At 37.4% G+C, this 19,941-nt stretch overlaps 2 protein-coding genes across 2 annotated transcripts in view; one reads left to right on the top strand and one right to left on the bottom strand.

Annotated features, from left to right (window-relative positions):
• LOC129005297 (cytoplasmic phosphatidylinositol transfer protein 1) overlaps window positions 1-5,044 on the bottom strand; it is a 57,752-nt gene extending 52,708 nt beyond the window's left edge. The window contains exon 1 of the mRNA XM_054434158.1: window positions 4,667-5,044. Within this exon, the coding sequence (XP_054290133.1) occupies window positions 4,667-4,717 (51 nt within the window). The 5' untranslated portion in view covers window positions 4,718-5,044. The remainder of the gene's footprint in view (window positions 1-4,666) is intronic.
• A 12,628-nt stretch (window positions 5,045-17,672) lies between these two features.
• The window catches only part of LOC128983435 (Golgi reassembly-stacking protein 2), a 39,696-nt gene continuing 37,427 nt past the window's right edge, over window positions 17,673-19,941 (top strand). Inside the window, exon 1 of the mRNA XM_054402728.1 lies at window positions 17,673-17,836. Coding sequence (XP_054258703.1) covers window positions 17,774-17,836 — 63 coding nt within the window. The 5' untranslated portion in view covers window positions 17,673-17,773. The remainder of the gene's footprint in view (window positions 17,837-19,941) is intronic.

Here is a 19,941-nt window from a genome sequence, read left to right as displayed (position 1 = left end):
ATATCGTGTGAAAACGACATCCGATACGATATTGAACTTTAGTTGGATAATACATCCAATAATAATGTAGGTCCTCTGCGGAACTGTACCCTTTTAATTCCACATAGTCATTCAAGTTTTTTAAAAGCCTTATTGGACAGAAAATGTACAGTACCTAAAAAATTCAATTGTAAAATAACTTTAGTTATGTTTATAGATTGGACTTAACCTTAACCCTGCAGTGGTGACATGATTTTGCGGCTTCAACTGGTGACGTCGGTCTGTGAGACCAACTTTTAAGTTAGGATAAGTAATTTTTTACATGGACTAAACGATTGGAATTAGGTTTTTAAAAAATGTGGTAGTAATACTAAAGTATTAAGAAGATATGTAGGCTACATGGTAATACAAATGAAAACACATTTGAAGTGGGGGGGGGGGGGGGGGGGAATATTTATTGCATTGTATGTTTTATTCCAAAACTTAACTCAGAATTTTTAATTCAGCAATTTTAACCTAAATATAAAAAACCCAAAATCTAAAACAATTTTTAGTAATTGTAAAGCGTTAATCTTAAAACTAAATCTTGGAAATCAAAAATCTATTCATTTGTTTTTTTTGAAAAAATAAACGAGTTTTGAAAATTGGGGAATAACATGCAAAACCCCTATCTTGGTGACGTCGGTCTGTTGGAACGTAAATTATTATAAATGTTCATAAAATTAGTAGTAGGCCTACTGTATAGTAATGTCAAACAATTAAAAAGGTTTTCTAAACGTAATCAATGATATAGGCTAATAATTTATTACTAAGACAATGTATTTTGCCGTTCGGGGGACATACTCTTACCAAAACACATATGGTGACGTCGGTGCACCACCGGACCGAAAATTACAATATTCAAAACACTAATAGCGACGTCGGAATAAAAGACCACTCACAATTTCTGTGAAATCGGTGCAGGGGAGAGTTTAAAGCTGCTGTGCACTACCAATTGACCTCAAAATTCCACCCCAGCAGTTGAAGCATTGTGAAAGGGGAGGCAAGGATGGCAGCCTGCAGAATGGGTTGCAGTGGCAACTGGAAGTAAGTATAATGCTTCCAGTGAGCATACAAGGATTGTGGACACAGTCACAGTGCATATGGACACCTTGGAAATTTTACCAAACAGGATAGTGAAGGTCACCCATCTAGAAAAGCCATACAATGTCAACATTGTTGACAGGGCTGCCTGGGATAAAGGTGGACCTGAATACATGAAAAGGGGGATCACTTGGTATGTACGGATGGCTCGAAAAAGCCAACAGGCATTGGGGTGGGAATATATGGAGTCAGACCCAAGGCGGAGTCATGCGTAAGCCTGGGGAAACTGGCTACCTACTGTATTCCAAGCTGAAGTGGTTGCCCTGTCCGAGTGTGCAAGAGTGTGTTTGGAGCGTGGTCTGACAGGCCACACCATACACATGAACTCGGACAGCAAAGCAGAGCTAAAGTCATTTGACAGTTTTGACTATAGGCCTACCTCTAAGGCAGTATAGGACTGTCATCAGGCCATGAAAGCCCTGGGAGAGAACAACAAGGTTATCCTTAATTGGGTTCCAGGTCACAAAGGTATTGCTGGCAATGAGGGAGGTGACAAGTGGGCAAATAAAGGAGCTGAAAGCTGGCACATGGGTCCAGAGCCGACGTGTGGTATTGCTTACAACATGTGCTGTGTTGTAAGCAATACCTTTGTGAAGGTATTACTTACAACACTGTATTACATAATGTTACAACATTGTAATTTTAATGCATAATGTAGACCTACGTGCTGTAGGCCTAAAGCTTTTCGCCAGTGGATGGGCATAGAAAGATCAAAGGAGCTGGGAAAGAACAGAAGGCAATATACAGTCAAAAAGAATGCTGCAGACACCTACAGGTGCGACAGCGATAGATGCACTTGGGCTGAATAAGAAGAACCTGCGGAAAGTGGTTGGCTTCATCAGCGGCCACTGGGTGTTCCGCGGACATCTACACAAGATGGGAATTCAAGTTGAAAGCTTCTTATGTAGAAAATGTGGAGAGGATGAGGAGACAGCTTTCCCCGTGATGTGCCCAGCCCTACAAGGCCTGCGTGTGAGATCCCCAGATCCCTTGGTCTATCTACTGCAGATCAAAGGGAAGTACAGGAAGTGATACCGGTAGTCAAAAGGATTTCGTGGTCCACTAAGAACCTGGGATTTGAAGGAGAATGAGGACCTGTGAATGAGGGTGCACAATAAGCTTTTACATATGTGATACTATCCTATGGTCTACTAATAAGCCTGGCCCTCTACATTACTTAAAAAAAACTGATAGCACACTGAAGGGAGTGTAGCTTAATGCATAACTCAAGCAGCAGCGAACACAACTTTTCGGGGAGCTGGTTAACTACGACTGAACCTTGCGTCAGTCTCAGAGACTGTGCGTCACCACTGCAGGGTTAATAAGCCAACTATTAATGTTTATTTCCAGTAAAATAGGCTACATTAAATATTTATTTTATATAGATACCTATGACCTTTAAAAAAACAAATGAAAATGAATGAAATTACCTTTGAGCCAACCAAACAGACACAGGTTGTGTTACTGACACAATGTTCATAATTACCTGGCCCTGAAAAGATTTTATAATAAAAAAGTTGAGGAAGCCAAACGGTTGGCCAATGTCCGTTTCATTGAAAGCTCGCAAAACCGATGCAAAGCAGCCTGGAGTGTGGTTAATAGTGTGAAACCCCAAAAGCCTAAAATGTCCTGAATGGCGAGTCCAGATGATTTCAACACCTTCTTTGTCTCGTCTGTTGAAGAAATTATCTACAACATCCCAGATAGCCCCCAAGACCCGTTGGCTTATGTTGGAAGGCGTGTGGAAGAGCTCCACTGTTCCCTTGACAGATGGAATCCCATCTCAGAAAAGCAGATACGGACTCTAATCTCTGGACTCAAAAGTTCCAGAGCATGTGACTGTTTTCATTCACTGCATGAAAACTGCTGTTTGGCTGGTCATCCCAATTACTGAAAGATGTAGCTGATGACATCTCTGCCCCCCTGGCTACAGTTATCAACAGGTGCTTGTTGACAGGTGTTTTTCCGGACAAGCTAAAGAGAGCCAAGACCATTCCAATATACAAAAAAGGTGATCATGCCAGTATCTCGAGTTACAGACCTATCTCGATACTACCTGTGATTAGTAAGGTGATAGAGACGGTGATGAAGAATCAGTTGTATACATACTTTGAAACACACCAGCTGTTTTCAGACTCACAGCACGGTTTCCGCGCAGGGAGATCTACCTCGTCTGCGATTGCCAGGATTGCAAGAGAAGTTGGCGAGGCCTTTGAAGCTGGGGAGTCGGTAATGCTAACACTCTGTGACCTCAGCAGAGCCTTTGACTGTGTATCCCATGATATCCTGCTCAAAAAACTCAGAAGATATGGCGTTGGTAGTGTGGTTCTCTCCACCTTCAAGAACTACCTAGCCAACAGAACCCAGAGGGTAATACTCGAAGGCGCAAGCTCTCTAGAACTGGAGGTGAACCAGGGGGTTCCCCAAGGATCTGTGCTGGGCCCTCTTCTATTCCTGGTCCTCATCAATGACATCGACGAGACCAGCAGCTCTATACTATTTGCGGATGATACCACGCTTCTCACTAAAGGGCCAAACCTACACCACACTAGGGATTTAGCCATAATCCAGGTCCAAGAAGCTACATGGTTCTAGCATGGTTAGAGATGAATAAGCTGCAACTGAATGGAGACAAAACCCAGAGACTCCTCGGACGACATGGCTGCAGTAAAACTTCTCGGTTTCCAGCTGGACAGCCGACTCGACTGGAATGACCATGCTGCCCATGTTGCCACACGGCTTGCGAGAGTCAACTGTCTCCTCAGGCGCCTCCGGAAATGTGTCACGGAGCAGTACCTGCTCATGGTATACCATGCCCTGTTTCATTCGCACATTGCGTATGGACTACACCTTTGGGGTCATGCGTCGGAAGTGGAGGAAGTCTTAAAGCTTCAAAAAGCGGCAGTCCGTATAATCTCAAGGAGCCCTTTTAGAGAACACTGCAAACCGATATTCAAGAGACTTGGAATTCTAACCGTCTGCAGCGACTACATCTACGCCTGCCTGGTTGAAATCAAATGCAGTGTTCCTCTTCTCAACACCAGAAGCCACATCCACGCCCATAATACCAGAGCTAGGCAGGATCTCGATGTTCCCCGTGCGAGATTGAGCAGGACGCTCAATTCCTTCCCTACGTCAGCCATCAAGTTCTTCAACAGACTCCCTTCCAGCATTCGATGTCTGGACGACCGGAAGTTCAAGAGTGCTGTGAAAGACTTGATGATCAATAGACCACACTACAAAGTAGAGGATTTCTTTAAGGACAATTTGGAGCGGGACAATTAATTTTTTGTACCGCCTACTGCCAGCCCGCCATGTTTAATATACAGTTTTATTTTATATGTGCGTGTAGTCTTTGTTTTTGTGTCTTTTTTCCGTATTAAACAACGACGCAGTCTATTCCCTCACCAGAGGATCAACGAAGGCCAATGAATAATGAATAACAATTAAAGTAGGGCCTAATTTTAGGTTTTTTTTTCAAACTAATCCTAAGTTAAGACCAAGACATTTAGTCTAGGCCTACTAAAGCTTGAAAAATACTAACCTCTTCCACCGAAAGGGGCATGCATATCCTGTATTCTTTCAACAAAACCATTGTAAGTACACCTTGTCTTGATGTAATACCGTAATCGTAGTAAGATATTTTACAGATGAGTTTCAAACAATATGGTCCATAGACCTAACCCATGTATTGTATTGGATTGGAACCTTGGAACGAACAGTGTTTTTCATGGAACATAGAAGACATAAGAAAATCACATTACATTTCACAGGGTACATATTTTTACAACAGAATTTTTAGTAACAACATTACGCTCGTCAAAAATATGCAGGACGAGGCGATCGCGGTCAACTTCAACTCAACTAGTCACTACGCAAAATTAACGATAGTTGGACTAGGAAGTCGATAACATACAAAAAGCACAAGCAGAGCAGACGACAAAGACAAAATACTTTTCACTCTAGGCTAGTTCAGTTCAGTTCAGATTCAAAATCGAATCGAAACGGGACCGGGGTGGATCATAATGGAAGGACACGGCCGCCTTTAACTCCAGGCCGCGGCCTTCGAAATGGCAACGTCACAAGTGGTGCTATAACAGCCGTTTTGTTTGGTAGCAGTTAATGGTATTTGTGTATTTACGAAAGATTGGTTACTGGACTATGACAATATTGACTCTGCTGAAAAATGTACGGATATAGATTTTAATTCATATTGTTTCGGTTTTCAATTCTGTATGTTTTATTTTGAATATTTTAATAAATTTGTGTTCATAAATTTAAATCAATAAAGTGCGAATTAACGAGCTGATGTCACCTGTCTGCCATGTTATCTTTTATGGGACGTCTGTCACCAATGCGATGTTGCCAATTCTACCAGGCCGCGGCCTGTAGTTAAAGGCGGCCGTGGGTGGATCACCGTCGGTTATTTTTAGTAAATTTTACTTGGCTATAATGCATTTGTAATGTTGATCTAGCTAATGAGTTATTTGAGTTCCCCTTGGGCTTCGCACCGTGAATGACCAAAGTTTTGAGGTGAGGTTTTCAAAAGTAAATATTGATTGGTCTCTTTGGCAGAAAGATAAACCATAAAACGGAGTCATAAAAAATGTTTATCTTTGCTTTGACATTTTTATGTAAACAAGATATAAGGACTGCTAATGCTCATTCCACAACTTCAGACGACTCATTAAAAGAAATTAAATATATTTTACACAATGTGGTAGGATTATTTAATCTAAATTATGTAATAGATTATTTATTCTTAATAATTAATAAAACGTTAGTTAGTCTCTGTCCATTGGCAGATCTAACTTAAAAATATTTCAATGAAAAAATAAATAAGTAAATAAACAGGAGAAAATTAAATTGTTCAAACAAAACGTGAGCTTATAGGTCCAAGACATGAATCCTTTTCATCCTGTATATACTGGTACTGTTGTCCAAAAGGTTTAGAGCCAGGTGATTGGGGTGATTTTCAAGCTTCTTTAGATATTTTGTACTAAATTTGGTTATTTCCTCTTCAACCGTCGGAATTCCACTGTCCTTGTGAAGGATATTGTTATTAACATACCACGGGGCTTGCAGGATGAACCTTAAAACTTTTGACTGAAATCGTTGGATGATGTTTATGTTCGACATACTAGATGTTCCCCACAGTTGGATTCCATAAGTCCAAATTGGCTTCAGGATTATTTTGTATAGTAATAATTTATTTGCAATGGTCAATTTTGATTTACTATTTAGGAGCCAGGAAAGATTTTTAAATTTTAAATTTAGGTACATTCTTTTGTTCCAGATGTGGTTTTTCCATGTTAATCTTTTGTCAATCGTCATGCCGAGATATTTCACTTCATGGGATTGAGGAATTTGGACATTATTTAAGGTGACAGGAGGACAAGTACCTAATCTGGTAGTGAAGGTCACATGAGTAGATTTGCTCTCATTCACTTTTATTTTCCATGTTTGCAACCATTAATAATAATAATAATAATAATAATAATAATAAAATGCCTTTATTTAAAGCGGTCTTCAGATACACTGGTTTTCAAGACAACTCAAAGTCACAAAAAGTTTACAAGTACACAATAATTACAAACAGTGGAACTAAACTAGCCTTAGATTGGCCTTAAATGAATTACATGACATGATTTTCATGTTTCTTGGGAGGGTGTTGTATGCCTGGGGTCCAAAGTATGAGAACCCCTTTTTACCTATCTCACGCCGCACTCTCGGCATTTCAAGCAAGCCGTCCTGCCTAGTACAGCGTTCCCTAACTGATGTTCGAGGCATAAGTTTCCTTTTCAAATAGGGAGGCAAATTAGAAGACAGTGTCTTGTGAACAATTAAAACAGTTTGTAGAAAACATTGTTTTTCCAAAGAGAGTACCTTAGCCTGTTTGCGATAGGCAGATATATGATCAAACTTCCTCAGATTGAAGACAAACCTCAGGGCTCGGTTTTGCAACCTCGTAAGAAGAACTCTACAATCAAGAGTAAGACATTCACCAAACGATGGAAGTGCATAGTGAATAATAGGGAAGACTGTTGATTTGACCAATTCTAGCTTAGCATTTTCAGATAGTATCCCTCTCAAACGGTGTAAAATTCTCAACCTATTTGAGACTCTCTGACAAATGTAACTAACATGTGAGCGAAAATTGAGTTGAGAATCAATTCTGATACCTAACACCTTAACAGAATCAGACACCACAAGAATTTGACAGTCCAGCTCTACCTTTCCAATAAGACTATTTTTAGGCTGCAAACCAGAAGACCAGAAATGAAGCACAGTACACTTTTCAGGATTCAATTTTAGACCGTGATCGTCAGACCATTGCTTTACCCTTAGCAAGTCAGTGTTGATGAGATTGACTGCTTCATGAAAATCAAAAGGGGCGTGGGAAAGAACTAGTTGACAATCATCAGCGTAGGAATGTAAAGTGGAAGATTTCAGAACGCTATCGAGGTCATGGGTGTACAATATGAAAAGTATTGGACCCAGACAAGTCCCCTGAGGGACCCCTACTTCTCTTTGAATCAACTCGGAGCACCTACCATTCACCTTAGTCACCTGGGATCGGTTACAAAGATATGAGGAAAACCATTTGAGTGTACACTCATGGAATTTTAGAAACCTGAGCTTTGATATGAGCATGTCGTGATGAACAGAGTCGAAAGCATTTGAATAATCAAGTGACGCCATAAAGCTGTGCAACCCTTGGTCCTTGGCCTGAAGAAGCTCATCAGTCATATTGAGAAGAGCAGTGCAGGTGCTGAACCCTCTACGGAAACCTGACTGTGATTCTAAAAGTATGTCCGACTCCTCCAGGTAACTTACCAACTGTTCCACAACAATTTTCTCTAAGATTTTCGAACAAACAGGCAGAATTGATATTGGGCGGAAGTGGCTACTCGTAGTTGGATTAGAGCACTTTGGGAGCGGAATCACAATGCTTTGCTTCCAACTATCAGGGAAAACTCCAGTCTCTAGTGACACATTAATCAGATGAGTTATTGCTGAGACACAATAAAGGGCTAACACCTTTTAACATATCAATTGATATGCCATCGATACCAGATGCCTTTGAACGTATTTTATTCATAGTTTCTATAACTTGCTCTTTGGTGACAGCTCTAAATTTGAAATTATTCTCAACTTCTCCACAGTAATTTTCCTGATAGAATGCCAATCTCTTTTGGTCAATACTATTACCTGATCCCATACTTGCAAAAAACATATTTCATTCATTTGGAGGAAGTTGACAAGGGCTTTCTTTTTCACATTTTTCTAAAACGCCACTTTTAGACAGTGTTGACCAGAACTTCTTAGAATTTTTGCAATCTAGGTTGTGCGCAAAATATTCTTTCTTGGCCCTTCGAACAGCACTATTCAGCTCATTTCTGCATTTGATGTATGATTGCTTGGCAGTTGGGCATCTGTTATGTATAGCTCTTAATTTATTTTTCTCTTTGATAAGGCTATTAATTTTGGAAGTAATCCATGGTGACCTATTTCTTGTCACACGTTTCCTTACTAAAGGGGCACAGCTATCAAACACATTGATTATGTTGTTTGAAATAAATTTTGCAATACAATTTGTATCTTTTGATGCCAAAATATGATTCCAATTAATTTCTGAAACAAGTCTCAAAAAAACTGCCATGTCAAAGTTTTTATAGTCTCTATAGGAAATAAATTTCCCAAACTTTTTAGCCTTAAAAATTGGTATTTCACAGTAAGTCAGCTTATGGTCGGTGATTTTCTTCCCCCTACCATCCAATATTTCTGACGTATTTACAACTTCAACAAATGGGTTAAGGCATTTATCAACTATGATGTGATCTATTAGGGAAGATGATGTCGCTGTGCAACGAGTGGGCTCATTCACGACCTGTGTAAGCCCCAAGGAATCCAATAGATTATTCAAGAATTTTGTACAGGGCTTACTAGCATCAAGCATGTCAACATTCAGATCACCCGATAGAACAATTCTGTCTCCCTCTGGGGAGAAGTCTATAAACAAGGAATACAACAAAGAACCTAAAGATGAATACAACACTGATGGAGATCTATATGCAACACAAACACACAACCTTTCGGATTTGATATTTACAAGAACACAGAGATATTGAATACTGTTGTCAACGTCTGTTGTCAACAGACTTGAGTGAAACGAAGATCGCTTCTCAAATAAAGAGCAACTCCACCTCCACTCTCATTAGAGATCTTATCAGAACGCAACATATTGTAACCAAAAATGTTGTAAGGATCAGAGGACATGCCAGGCCTAAGCCAAGTTTCAGAAATCCCTAAAAAGTCAAACCTGAAATCATCAACAAGAGAACGCAACTCCTCAAATCCAGTATTGAGGGAGCGCATGTTCACATGTGCTATTCGAGTGGTGAATGTTGAAGGATGAGCTCGTTTCCCGATGAAGAGGATAAGATAGAAGACGAAGGCTCACCAATCACAGCTCTACACGAAATATCAGGATTAGGAACATCACATGATACGATCACTTTATCATCTCGTTTGGACCAATCAGGCTTAGTGGAATCAAAGGTTCCGATCACCTGGCTGATGTAGAAGAACATAAATTCTCCAAGTAAAGCATTACCTCTTCTATCAAGATGTCGGCCATCCCTTCCTAGATGACTTTTGTTAATTATAAAATCTGCCTCTGCAAAATGAACTCGGAAATTGTTGCACATTAGATCGAGTTGATCATTGAAGTGTTCTAAGGCTCTACGATTGATATCTCTTCGACAGATGACACTGTTAACAACAATCTTGGATTCAGGGAACTTCTGCCTAGCTGTAGATAGCAGGCTAGCCATGCTATGCAATGCCGCACGTTTTCCCCACCCCCCATTATAGCCAGGAAGCCCATTATACCCATGCACAAGATCATTTGTACCCACAAGCAAATAGACAACATTTGGCTTAGCATTTTCATACAATTCAAGTCTGCTTTGAATTGTTTTAATGGTTGCCCCAGGATTGACATCTAGTACTGCCCCGTTCTGTGCACACTTTTTCCCAGAGTGTCTAAGCATTGAATCCCCAATTAACAACACTCCTCCCATAGGATAAACTGAGGATGGTCCAAGCATATTACCCTCCTCAATTGTTTCTTTACTAGATTTTACGAGTACAGCATTGGTTGATTCAGAAAGCTCTTCAATTTCATCAGCTAATGAACTAAAACTGTTTTTACATTCTAAACCATCCTGCATTACGCTATCAACTACTTTAGCCACAGACAATTTTGTACCCTTATTCTTCCCTGCTTTGTTTTTACTCTTAACCTTTTTCCAATTTTTTTTAGTTACATTACTACTATCGGGGAAAAAAGTTTAGACACTCGAGTTTGGAGCTCTACAGAAAAGTAACCAACTAACTTAGAAAAACACGTAGTATATATAAATTTTCGTTGTTTTATTCTACGCATTCCTGTGAAAACAAAAAAGTTTTAGCTCTTTTAGGAAATTTTTTATGACAGTCGGAAGGTAAAAACTGCCTGTTTTTAGAGTACCAAAAACCATCTTATGACTTTGAAAATTCGCACAATGTAAACTAAACGGCAGAACTTTATCAAACTTTAATACAATATGGACACATATATAATGAATAAATTTGTGTAGTTTCAGAATTTCTACTCTACCCAAAAAGTTTTTGTTGTAACTTTTGTAAATTAACTTTTTCTCAAAAACGGCAAACGCTAGAAACAAATTTAAAAGCTTGTTTTGGAGGTGATTGGTTTTGTATTAGAAATATTGATACTGCTCAACCAAATTGTTACGCATATTATTTTAATAAGTTAACATTTAATTTGGATAGTGCAGAGGCCGAATACGGCACTTCCAGACCGCCACCGGGCTCTTGACTGGGCGCATACTCCGTACAGTGTTGCCAAATTGAACACCTGGACACTGAGCAGCGATGTCCTGCGAACTGTTGGGTCAAAACTGAACAGCAGTTATTAATTATTAACCATTTCCCACCACCTTTTCTAATGAGGGCTTTGGACCTCCATCGTCACTCCCACACTTCTAAAAAAAAAACATATAGCACTGACAATCATTGCATATTCCGAATCTTACAATTTAGATTTAGCACCTATATTTTGGGTGGTAATACTTTCGACTCTTTGGAAGAATGTAAAACATGAGATTTCATGTGAGTCACTCAGTGACACACACTGCGTGAATCACCTTACGCTCGGTCAAGGTCCATCGTGGCAACACTGCACTGGATTCCTGAGCTGGCGATGGCGTCTGCACCCCTTGCAGGCGCGAGATCATCCAGTTTTTTGTTAATTTATATAAATAAGATGCGTAACAGTTTGGTTGAGCAGTATCGATATTTCAAATACAAAACCAATCACCTCCAAAACAAGCTTTTAATTTTTTTTCTAGCGTTTGCAGTTTTTGAGAAAAAGTTGATTTACAAAAGTTACAACAAAAACTTTTTGGGTAGAGTAAAAATTCTGAAACTACACAAATTTATTCATTATATATGTGTCCATATTGTTTTAAAGTTTGATAAAGTTCTGCCGTTTAATTTACATTGTGCGAATTTCCAAAGTCATAAGATGGTTTTTGGTACTCTAAAAACAGGCAGTTTTTACCTTCCGACTGTCATAACAAATTTCCTAAAAGAGCTAAAAATTTTTTGTTTTCACAGAAATACGTAGAATAAAACAACGAAAATTTATATATACTACGTGTTTTTCTAAGTTAGTTGGTTACTTTTCTGTAGAGCTCCAAACTCGAGTGTCTAAACTTTTTTCCCCGACAGTAGAAACTGGACCATTACTCAGAACATTACTTTCAGAAGTATTGTCAGTTTCCGCAAGTGGAACCTGCAAATCATTGTCTATACACTCTACTGATTGTTGTTTGTTACTAGCAGCTGGGTTACTTACATTTACTTCAACACCTTTGTCCATAGGCTTAGGAGTAGGTCTCACATGGAGCCCTTATTGGTACCACTCAGAAAAAGGCACATCAACTAAACTAGGGCATAAACAGTATTTTTCATATATGAGTTTGCAATTAACCAAAACATTAAGACCACACTCATAGCTGTTTTGTTGTTGTGTACAATCAACTTCAGCGTAACTACTATAGTTAAGCTTTTTAGCAACTAATTTGGCATGTTGGCTGTTAGTACCACTAAGTGAGTCTAGATGAAATACTTTCTTTGACTTATTATCTATAAACAATAGAGACCAATGGCTACCTGAATCATCTTTAAGAACACCAGGATTATTGCTAATACATAAAAAGGCATAGTCAAACAAATTAAAAGAAAGATCAGATAAGGCTGTCTCAATGTCTTTATTACTGCCATGCTTCACAAGTTGAGAGACAGTGGGACCGATGAACAAGATCTTATTCAGGACGTTAAAATTACTTTTAGAGAATGAATCAAAATAAGAATCAATAACTTTGTCATCTAACCACCTGCTTTTGTGCCATGAGCTAACATTTGCTTCTTCAAGTTGAGTTTTCAAAACATTTACAGTACTAAGTAAATCTGAGTTGTTGTGTTTGCACTTACTTAGCTCATCTCTAACACTAGAAATAATACAGTCCTTATCTGAGAGAGAAGACTTAAGGGAAGCACATTCCTGTTCCAAAACATTAAAATTAGACTTAAGTTGAACTAGTCTACTTGCTTTATCAGCATTTTCTCTAAGCATAGTGTCTTTTTCGTGTAATAAACTCTCTTGAACATTAAAAGAACCATTTAGATCTGTGCGTCTTCTCTGAATTTCCAGCTCAATTCTCGTCTCCAGAGCCACCTTCTCAAGCTGAAGATCGCTGACGAGGGACTCCAGCTGTTTAAGTGAGCCCAGAGAGTCATCAAATATCTTAACCAAACATGCAAAGTTCACCTCAATGTCATTAAAATTTACGTTTGAGAAATTAACTGAAAGTCTATTCAACTCATTGCACAAACTCATAACCATAGTCTCAGATGAATCATCAAGGTGCTGTGTGTCCTGCATTATTTTATTAGTAACAGATTCAGCACTTTTGGCTCGAGTCAGAACCATTTTATTGAGATATATTAAAGAAATCCTTCAAAAATAGAAATTATGCTGTAGCAGTAAGTTATGACAATTTATTAGTGCCGTCAATCTGTAAAACGCAATCTTGCATGACAAATACGTTTTGAGGTTGCGTGGGCCGTTTTGCAGGCGCAGATAAATTCACCGTGCAGCTCTTGAGTGAAAGGCAGCGTGGATCGAGGCCGGGAACTTGTCCCTCAGCTTGCAACCCTGCGGCGGCAGATGCGCGACTACCGCTGCGCAGAAGTACTCAACCTGTAGCTGATATGTCTTATCAGACACATGAGAAAAGTTTCAATACGTTTATAACTACGACTAGGCAACTTACAGCGTATCTACGTGCACAATATTATGCACGTTAAGTTCAAGTGTGAGCACCATAACACCAAAGTTCTTGCCGCGACTATTTTACCACACTTATTCGAACTTTAAAACGCAACGACAACAATCTCAACAATACAACACCGGCCAGGATGGCCAACCATTCTTCTTTGCCATTCTTCTAAGTCATTTAGCGAATTTTGAAGATTAAGTGAAGCTACCACTGGATCAGGATGGGACGCTAAAATAGCAGTATCGTCAGCAAAAGTGGCCACAGAAGTATTCACATTTTCAGGTAGATCGGCTGTAAACAGCGTATAGAGTACAGGTCCGAGAACACTTCCTTGGGGAACGCCAGCTGCTTGAATTGGGTACAATTTTGTAATGATATCTCCAAATTTAACTCTGAAATATCTGTCGGTTAGGTATGATTTGATTGTCATATAAAATGTATGAGGAAGGTTTAGTTTGAGTTTATAAAGTAGGCCTATGTGCCACACTTTGTCAAAGGCTTGACTTACATCGATAAAGACAGCTGTACAATAGTTCTTTTTCTCAAGGTCTTCATTAATTGTATTAACCAATCTATGTACTTGTTCAACTGTGGAATGTTCCCGTCGAAATCCAAACTGATGATTTGGAATCAAGTTTCTGTCCTCTACTTCTTCAAGTAGACGATTCAAGAAGAACCTCTCAAACAATTTGGATGTTATTGGAAGTAGACTGATAGGTCGATATGAACTTGCTTGTTGGGGTGGTTTTCCTGGCTTTGCTATCATGATTATTTCTGAAACTTTCCATTGTGCCGGGAAATACTCAGTCCGTATAATTGAATTAAAAATGAGTGTCTGGTATATAAATGCTTTTCTAGGAAGCTCTTTCATTACTTTTCCTGTGATTAAGTCGTATCCAGGGGATTTAAACAGTTTTGAGTGAAAATTTAAAAACGTTTTCAGGGAAAGCACTTTGCAAATTGTTTCCCCCTTTTTTCAAAACTTTTATTACTTTTTTTATTTCATTAACATTTGAAGTTTCATAAAATGTCCATGGCAACGCAATATCTTTGGTAGTTTTTTTTTTAAAGAGCATCTTTAGTGGAAAAACACAAAATCCTGTCACGACCATACCGGACGTTTAAATGAATATTAAAAATGGTTAATATTATTTTTATAACTATGTTTTGCTATAAACTAATTTACTTTTATGACCATTATACAATAAAAAGGTCACTGAGCTTTTGGTATATTTGGTCTTTCTAGAAAAAAATAAAAAATCTCAAAAAAATTAAAAATAAGCCAATAACATCTTTTTAAGTTTGAATAACTCCGAAAAAACTTACCTGAGACCCGAAAAATCGTTATGTTTGTATAGAGGTGTGCTTCTTTTGTGTATAAAACGTTGAAATATGACGATATTTTAATTTTTCAAATTTTTATGATAGAAATCATAGACGTGATGGTCAGGGACAAGCGGTACGGTCGTGAATTGTCTGGAATAATCTAAATCTTTCTAAACAATCCTTCAATTATACTGTTAGTTATAATAAAAATATGTGTTTCAATTGAACTAAACTGTTCAATTTACAATTATATTAAAGTTATTGTCACGACCAAACACACTATAATCCATAAGGCTGGATAGGTCGTGAAAAAACCCGCGATGGTCGTGAAACTTTGGTCGTGAAATTACGTGTTATTTGGCTCTGTTCTGGCGGTAGCCCTGCACCTCATGTTCGAGGATACAAAGTGGACTTCTAGGTTAATCTAGCAATTGAAATATCTTATAAACAAAAATTAACACCATGTCTACTTCATCGAATGACTACGCACGGTCATGGACACACCAAAATTACAAAAAACACAATCTTTCCTTTATTAATCTTGTAATTCCTCCTTTCAACTCGAAACGACCGGCACTACAATCCTGACGTACACCCCGAACTAGTCTCTAAAACCAACTGACTCCATCGACGCCAGGCATGCCACTGTCGTGCTCCAAAGTTGAAAATTTTTCCCAAATGGTCGTGACGCCAAATCGAGGGACAGACTTATTTTGTCATGGTAGCCAGTTTGCAATGACAATAAAATTAAAATATGCTCCTTTTTTGTAAGTTTAATAACCATTGATGACATAAAAATATGGCTTTGTATTTCGGCATGAATAATTAGTCTAAAAACAGCGTGAAAGTTGGAAAATGTACCCTAGGGACACTTCATGGTCGTGAATTTCGAGACTTTAAAAATACGAAAAAAATACCTAGAACCTATTTTAAACCAAATAAATGTGTGTAACATGTTGCCCCCGTCCCAAAAAATATTAAAACACATAATAATAAACTACAAATCCAGTATCTACGAAGTAAAAGGCCAGGGACATGAAAACGTACGTTTTTAAATTTTCACTCTAATAGTCAAAGATTTGGGTTTGCGTACTTATTAAATGTAAACAATCCAGAAATCCTGGACAATTTTATATATTACACCAAATAAGAAAAATGAATTGACATATAGTACTGTATTTCTTAAGCAATCATTGAAAGGACCGAGTTGTTAACTAGGGAAACATAGGAAAACCATTGAACGCCACCAAGTAAAAGAAATAGCGATTAAGTTCTTTAAAGAATTTACTATTCTTATTAGCCTATATATAATGAAGAACACCTACAATATGAAGATTCCTACAAACAATGAACGATGATGATAGCCAAAGTGCTACTATTTTTGTAGGAAACATATGGACCTTACTTTGTGATAATTGCAGAGGAAAGCCCTCTAAGACTAAATAAAACTGGTACGGCAAGGAAATTATTTTTTTTAACAGTCAAGTAATTTTAGAAGAATATGACAACATCCAAGAAACCTGTATTAAAACTTTTTTGAAGGATTTAACAATTATCTTTGACTATTAATACTTCTGTATCCAATAGTCAATGCTATTATTCACTTTTAAGATAAACAAAATCCATCTGAACAAAATTAAGGCCTTTTTTAAACTCTGCATTTTTTCTTGGTAAATAGAATTTACTTTATAACAATAACTAACCAAAGTAATGCCAATTGAAGCAAATAAAAATTGTGACAGAGGTGTTATGCAGGAAATCAGGTAGTTCTGTAAAAAATTTCATTTCTATTAAAACATGACTGAAATTTGTTAACATACTGGTGACAATGGGTGGTACTATGAAGACAGACTACATTATCATTGACGAAGATCAACATGGACAACCTAATGCGGCTATATGTGGGAAACATTTGTAGAACACACTAAAAACCACATCAGCTTTGGAAAATGATTAACTATTTACAAGAAATTTTGATTATGGAACTGTTATGTACATTGTGAGTAGTTCCATTAGTTAAATAATGTTTGAGTTGACTCTTTTAAACTCATCGTGAATTATGACGGTTTCGTTTTTAAATACGTTATCTGTTGTTAAATAACTCCTGTACTTCTTTGCAATTGCTCGATTTCGAGCAACATGTACACTAGTTATAATTTAAACAACTATAATTGGTAGTACAGTATACTTAATCTACATGTAGGAAGGAAAAAACATAGGTGTGCTATTCCCACAAATTCTGACGTCACTCGGATTGCAAACAAAAGATCACCTGATTGTAACTGTCAAATTACTGTAGTATGTATTTTATTGATTAGGTAGGTGATCTTTTGTTTGCAATCCGAGTGACGTCAGAATTTGTGGGAATAGTACACCTATGTTTTTTCCTTCCACCATGCTTAATCTACAACTTTATGACAGATAATTGATTTTAAATCTATTTCAATGATTATGAAATTGATTTTTCTTCCCGTTGCGAAACACGGGCACAGCAACTAGTTCACAATAATAACTGTAATAATATTCAGTTATCATTAATAAATAGTTGTAAGATTGTGTAACAATTTAAGACAATAAGATGGATGACTGTAAAACTATAAAACAAATTTTGTTATAGATGTTTGGGTATTAAGTTCTTATCTATGCTCAAACTCATCAAGATTACCTAAAGGTGATTGAAATCATGTATTTCTTACGTATAATATAATACACACTATGTTTGTTAATGGCATGAATTGTCCAAAAGCAGTTTTGTATCAGCTGGTTTTGGAAGAGCCGACCGAACCAAGTGACTTGTCAAAGGATGTCTGGGTTAAGGTACTAGGTGATACGTAATCATTGTTGACGTGTTGTTAGTTCACAAGTAAAGTGGGAAATTTTATGATATAAAAAACTGAGTGCAATTTATTAATATGGGTGGATCACAGAGTGTTGAAATTCCTGGTGGCGGCACAGAAGGATACCACGTACTTAAAGTATGCCATAAGAACTTATTGTAAATCCTATTTACACGGGCTAACCTAACTTATTCTCTCAAGTAGCCAAGTCGGTTTCTATTTTGAAAGACAAGCTTGGCTTAGGAAAAGAACATAAAACATATTGTGAATAAAACAATTGAGTAAAATATCAGTTTCTTAAAAATGTTAGTCTCGTCAATTGATGTTTGATAACCTTGCCTAGAATTTTAATCAACTACCGGTACTGCAAGATGCTAGGGACAAGCAATGCACTTACTTAGCCGTGTGCTTTATTGATTAAAGTTATCCCGTCATTTATAAAAGTTTTTAGTTTTGGCATAAGTTATAGGCTAGAAACTCTTCTTTCTTTTAAATATATTTCTAACAACGGAACCTCCCTTAGTTTTAATGGTTTTACAAAAAACTAATGTTAAGACTAATGCACTTCCTCCTGACCCTACATCTATCTATCTAGGCCTGACATAATATATAAAATAGGCAAGCACGATTTTTGTCAGCAGAACTCTTGCGTGGTTTCTTGACCAATTTTGTTAGTTTACGGCTCATTTTAAAGATCTCATTGAGTAGTGTTGTCATAAGTTATAAGATCTGAAATGTTTAAAAAGTCCCTTGGGCTCTGCCCAGTGGGTTTTATAGTTCCAATGTTAACTTTTTTGTTTACATAGGCTTGAGCTATTTCTTTTAACAGCTGGTAATATTTTTATATGTTAATTTTGTAATGAAAAAAATATATTTTTGTGTGATTGGGCTAGGCTACATGGCTTAACCCTTTCAGTGCTATGAAACGATATATCATTGTTTAAAAAAAAAACCCTAAGGGATATAGAGAGGAAGGTTATTAAAAAAAAAATAGCAAAACGGCCATTGGTGACAGACCTGCATGTTCATAGGATACACTACCAACCACTTATTCAAAAGATTCGCCCAATCCGATGATTTCGAGGTGTATGTCTAAACCAAGGATTATGAACACCTCACTATGCCCCAGTGTTTGTAGTATATCGCTACAAACACACAGGTCACCAATTATTTGCCACACAGGACGGGATTCGAACCCGAGCAGACGAATGCCACTGGCCAAGTGACACACGCCCTAGCCTTCTCGGCTATCTGTGCTTGAAGACTGGGGAGTCAAAACCCGGTATTTAAGCTGTCGCCACCGATTGCGAAAAGATGGCGCTGCAGATGGTTGTTCAATGCGTTACTAGGTAGCAGCACCAGCTAGTCACGGACTATTTTGATGCAATCTTTTAGTTTTAGTACTTAGTAAATGTGTTCCTGAGACTTTGCTGCAAAACATTAGTTTCCCTAAAATTGCTATATTACAATAACCTCGTCCAACTAAATCAGGGTTAAATTCAATATTACATTGTAAACTATATGTCTTTTGATTTTGTGAGATTTCGGTTTCAAATAATGCTATCAGAACATAAAAATTTATAGGAAAACCAGGAAAATTACAACAAAAACTAAGTTTTATTTGATGTTTACTACAAATACCGGGATTTATCTTTCTTATATATATTCTTATTGTGTTATTATTCAAAATTAGCCTAATTAATAAAATAGTGACAACATGACAGTTAAAATTCAACAACGGGTAATGGAATTAAAAGGCAAACAAAAACGTCTTACAAAATATGAATTATTGGCCTAGCACTGAAAGGGTTAAAGTTATTTTTTAGATTTTATTTTACTATTGCCTGCTTTTTTATTTATTTATTTCCCCAACGGATTGCACCTTTTTACAAAATATGTGTATACAATATGAGATGGCATTTGCAATATTACTAACTAGAAAAGTAATAACAATGGTAATAACAAAGTGATAATAAATAGTAATAGCAAGTAATAACAAATAGTGATAACAATAGTAATAACAAATAGTGATAACAATAGTAATTTTTTAATACACATTTCTTTAGTACTCTTCTCTGCTTTTTAAAGACATGCCACAGCGTCGCCGGACATTATTACCGGTAATTGTAGCAGTATTTAGCTAGAGTTTCATGTTGACTCCATGTAACTTACTGATTCTAAGAATTAACTTGCGATCTTCTGACACTGTGTTCCCTTTCGTGTTGGAACGGACAAATTTCCCT

Source organism: Macrosteles quadrilineatus, unplaced genomic scaffold, assembly GCF_028750875.1.
Source record: "Macrosteles quadrilineatus isolate MER2022 unplaced genomic scaffold, UCM_ALF_1.0 Scaffold_1__1_contigs__length_201487025, whole genome shotgun sequence".
NCBI classification, from domain to species: domain Eukaryota; kingdom Metazoa; phylum Arthropoda; class Insecta; order Hemiptera; family Cicadellidae; genus Macrosteles; species Macrosteles quadrilineatus.
The sequence above is the reverse complement of the archived record's forward strand: the minus strand, read 5'-3'. Positions and strand labels throughout refer to the sequence as shown.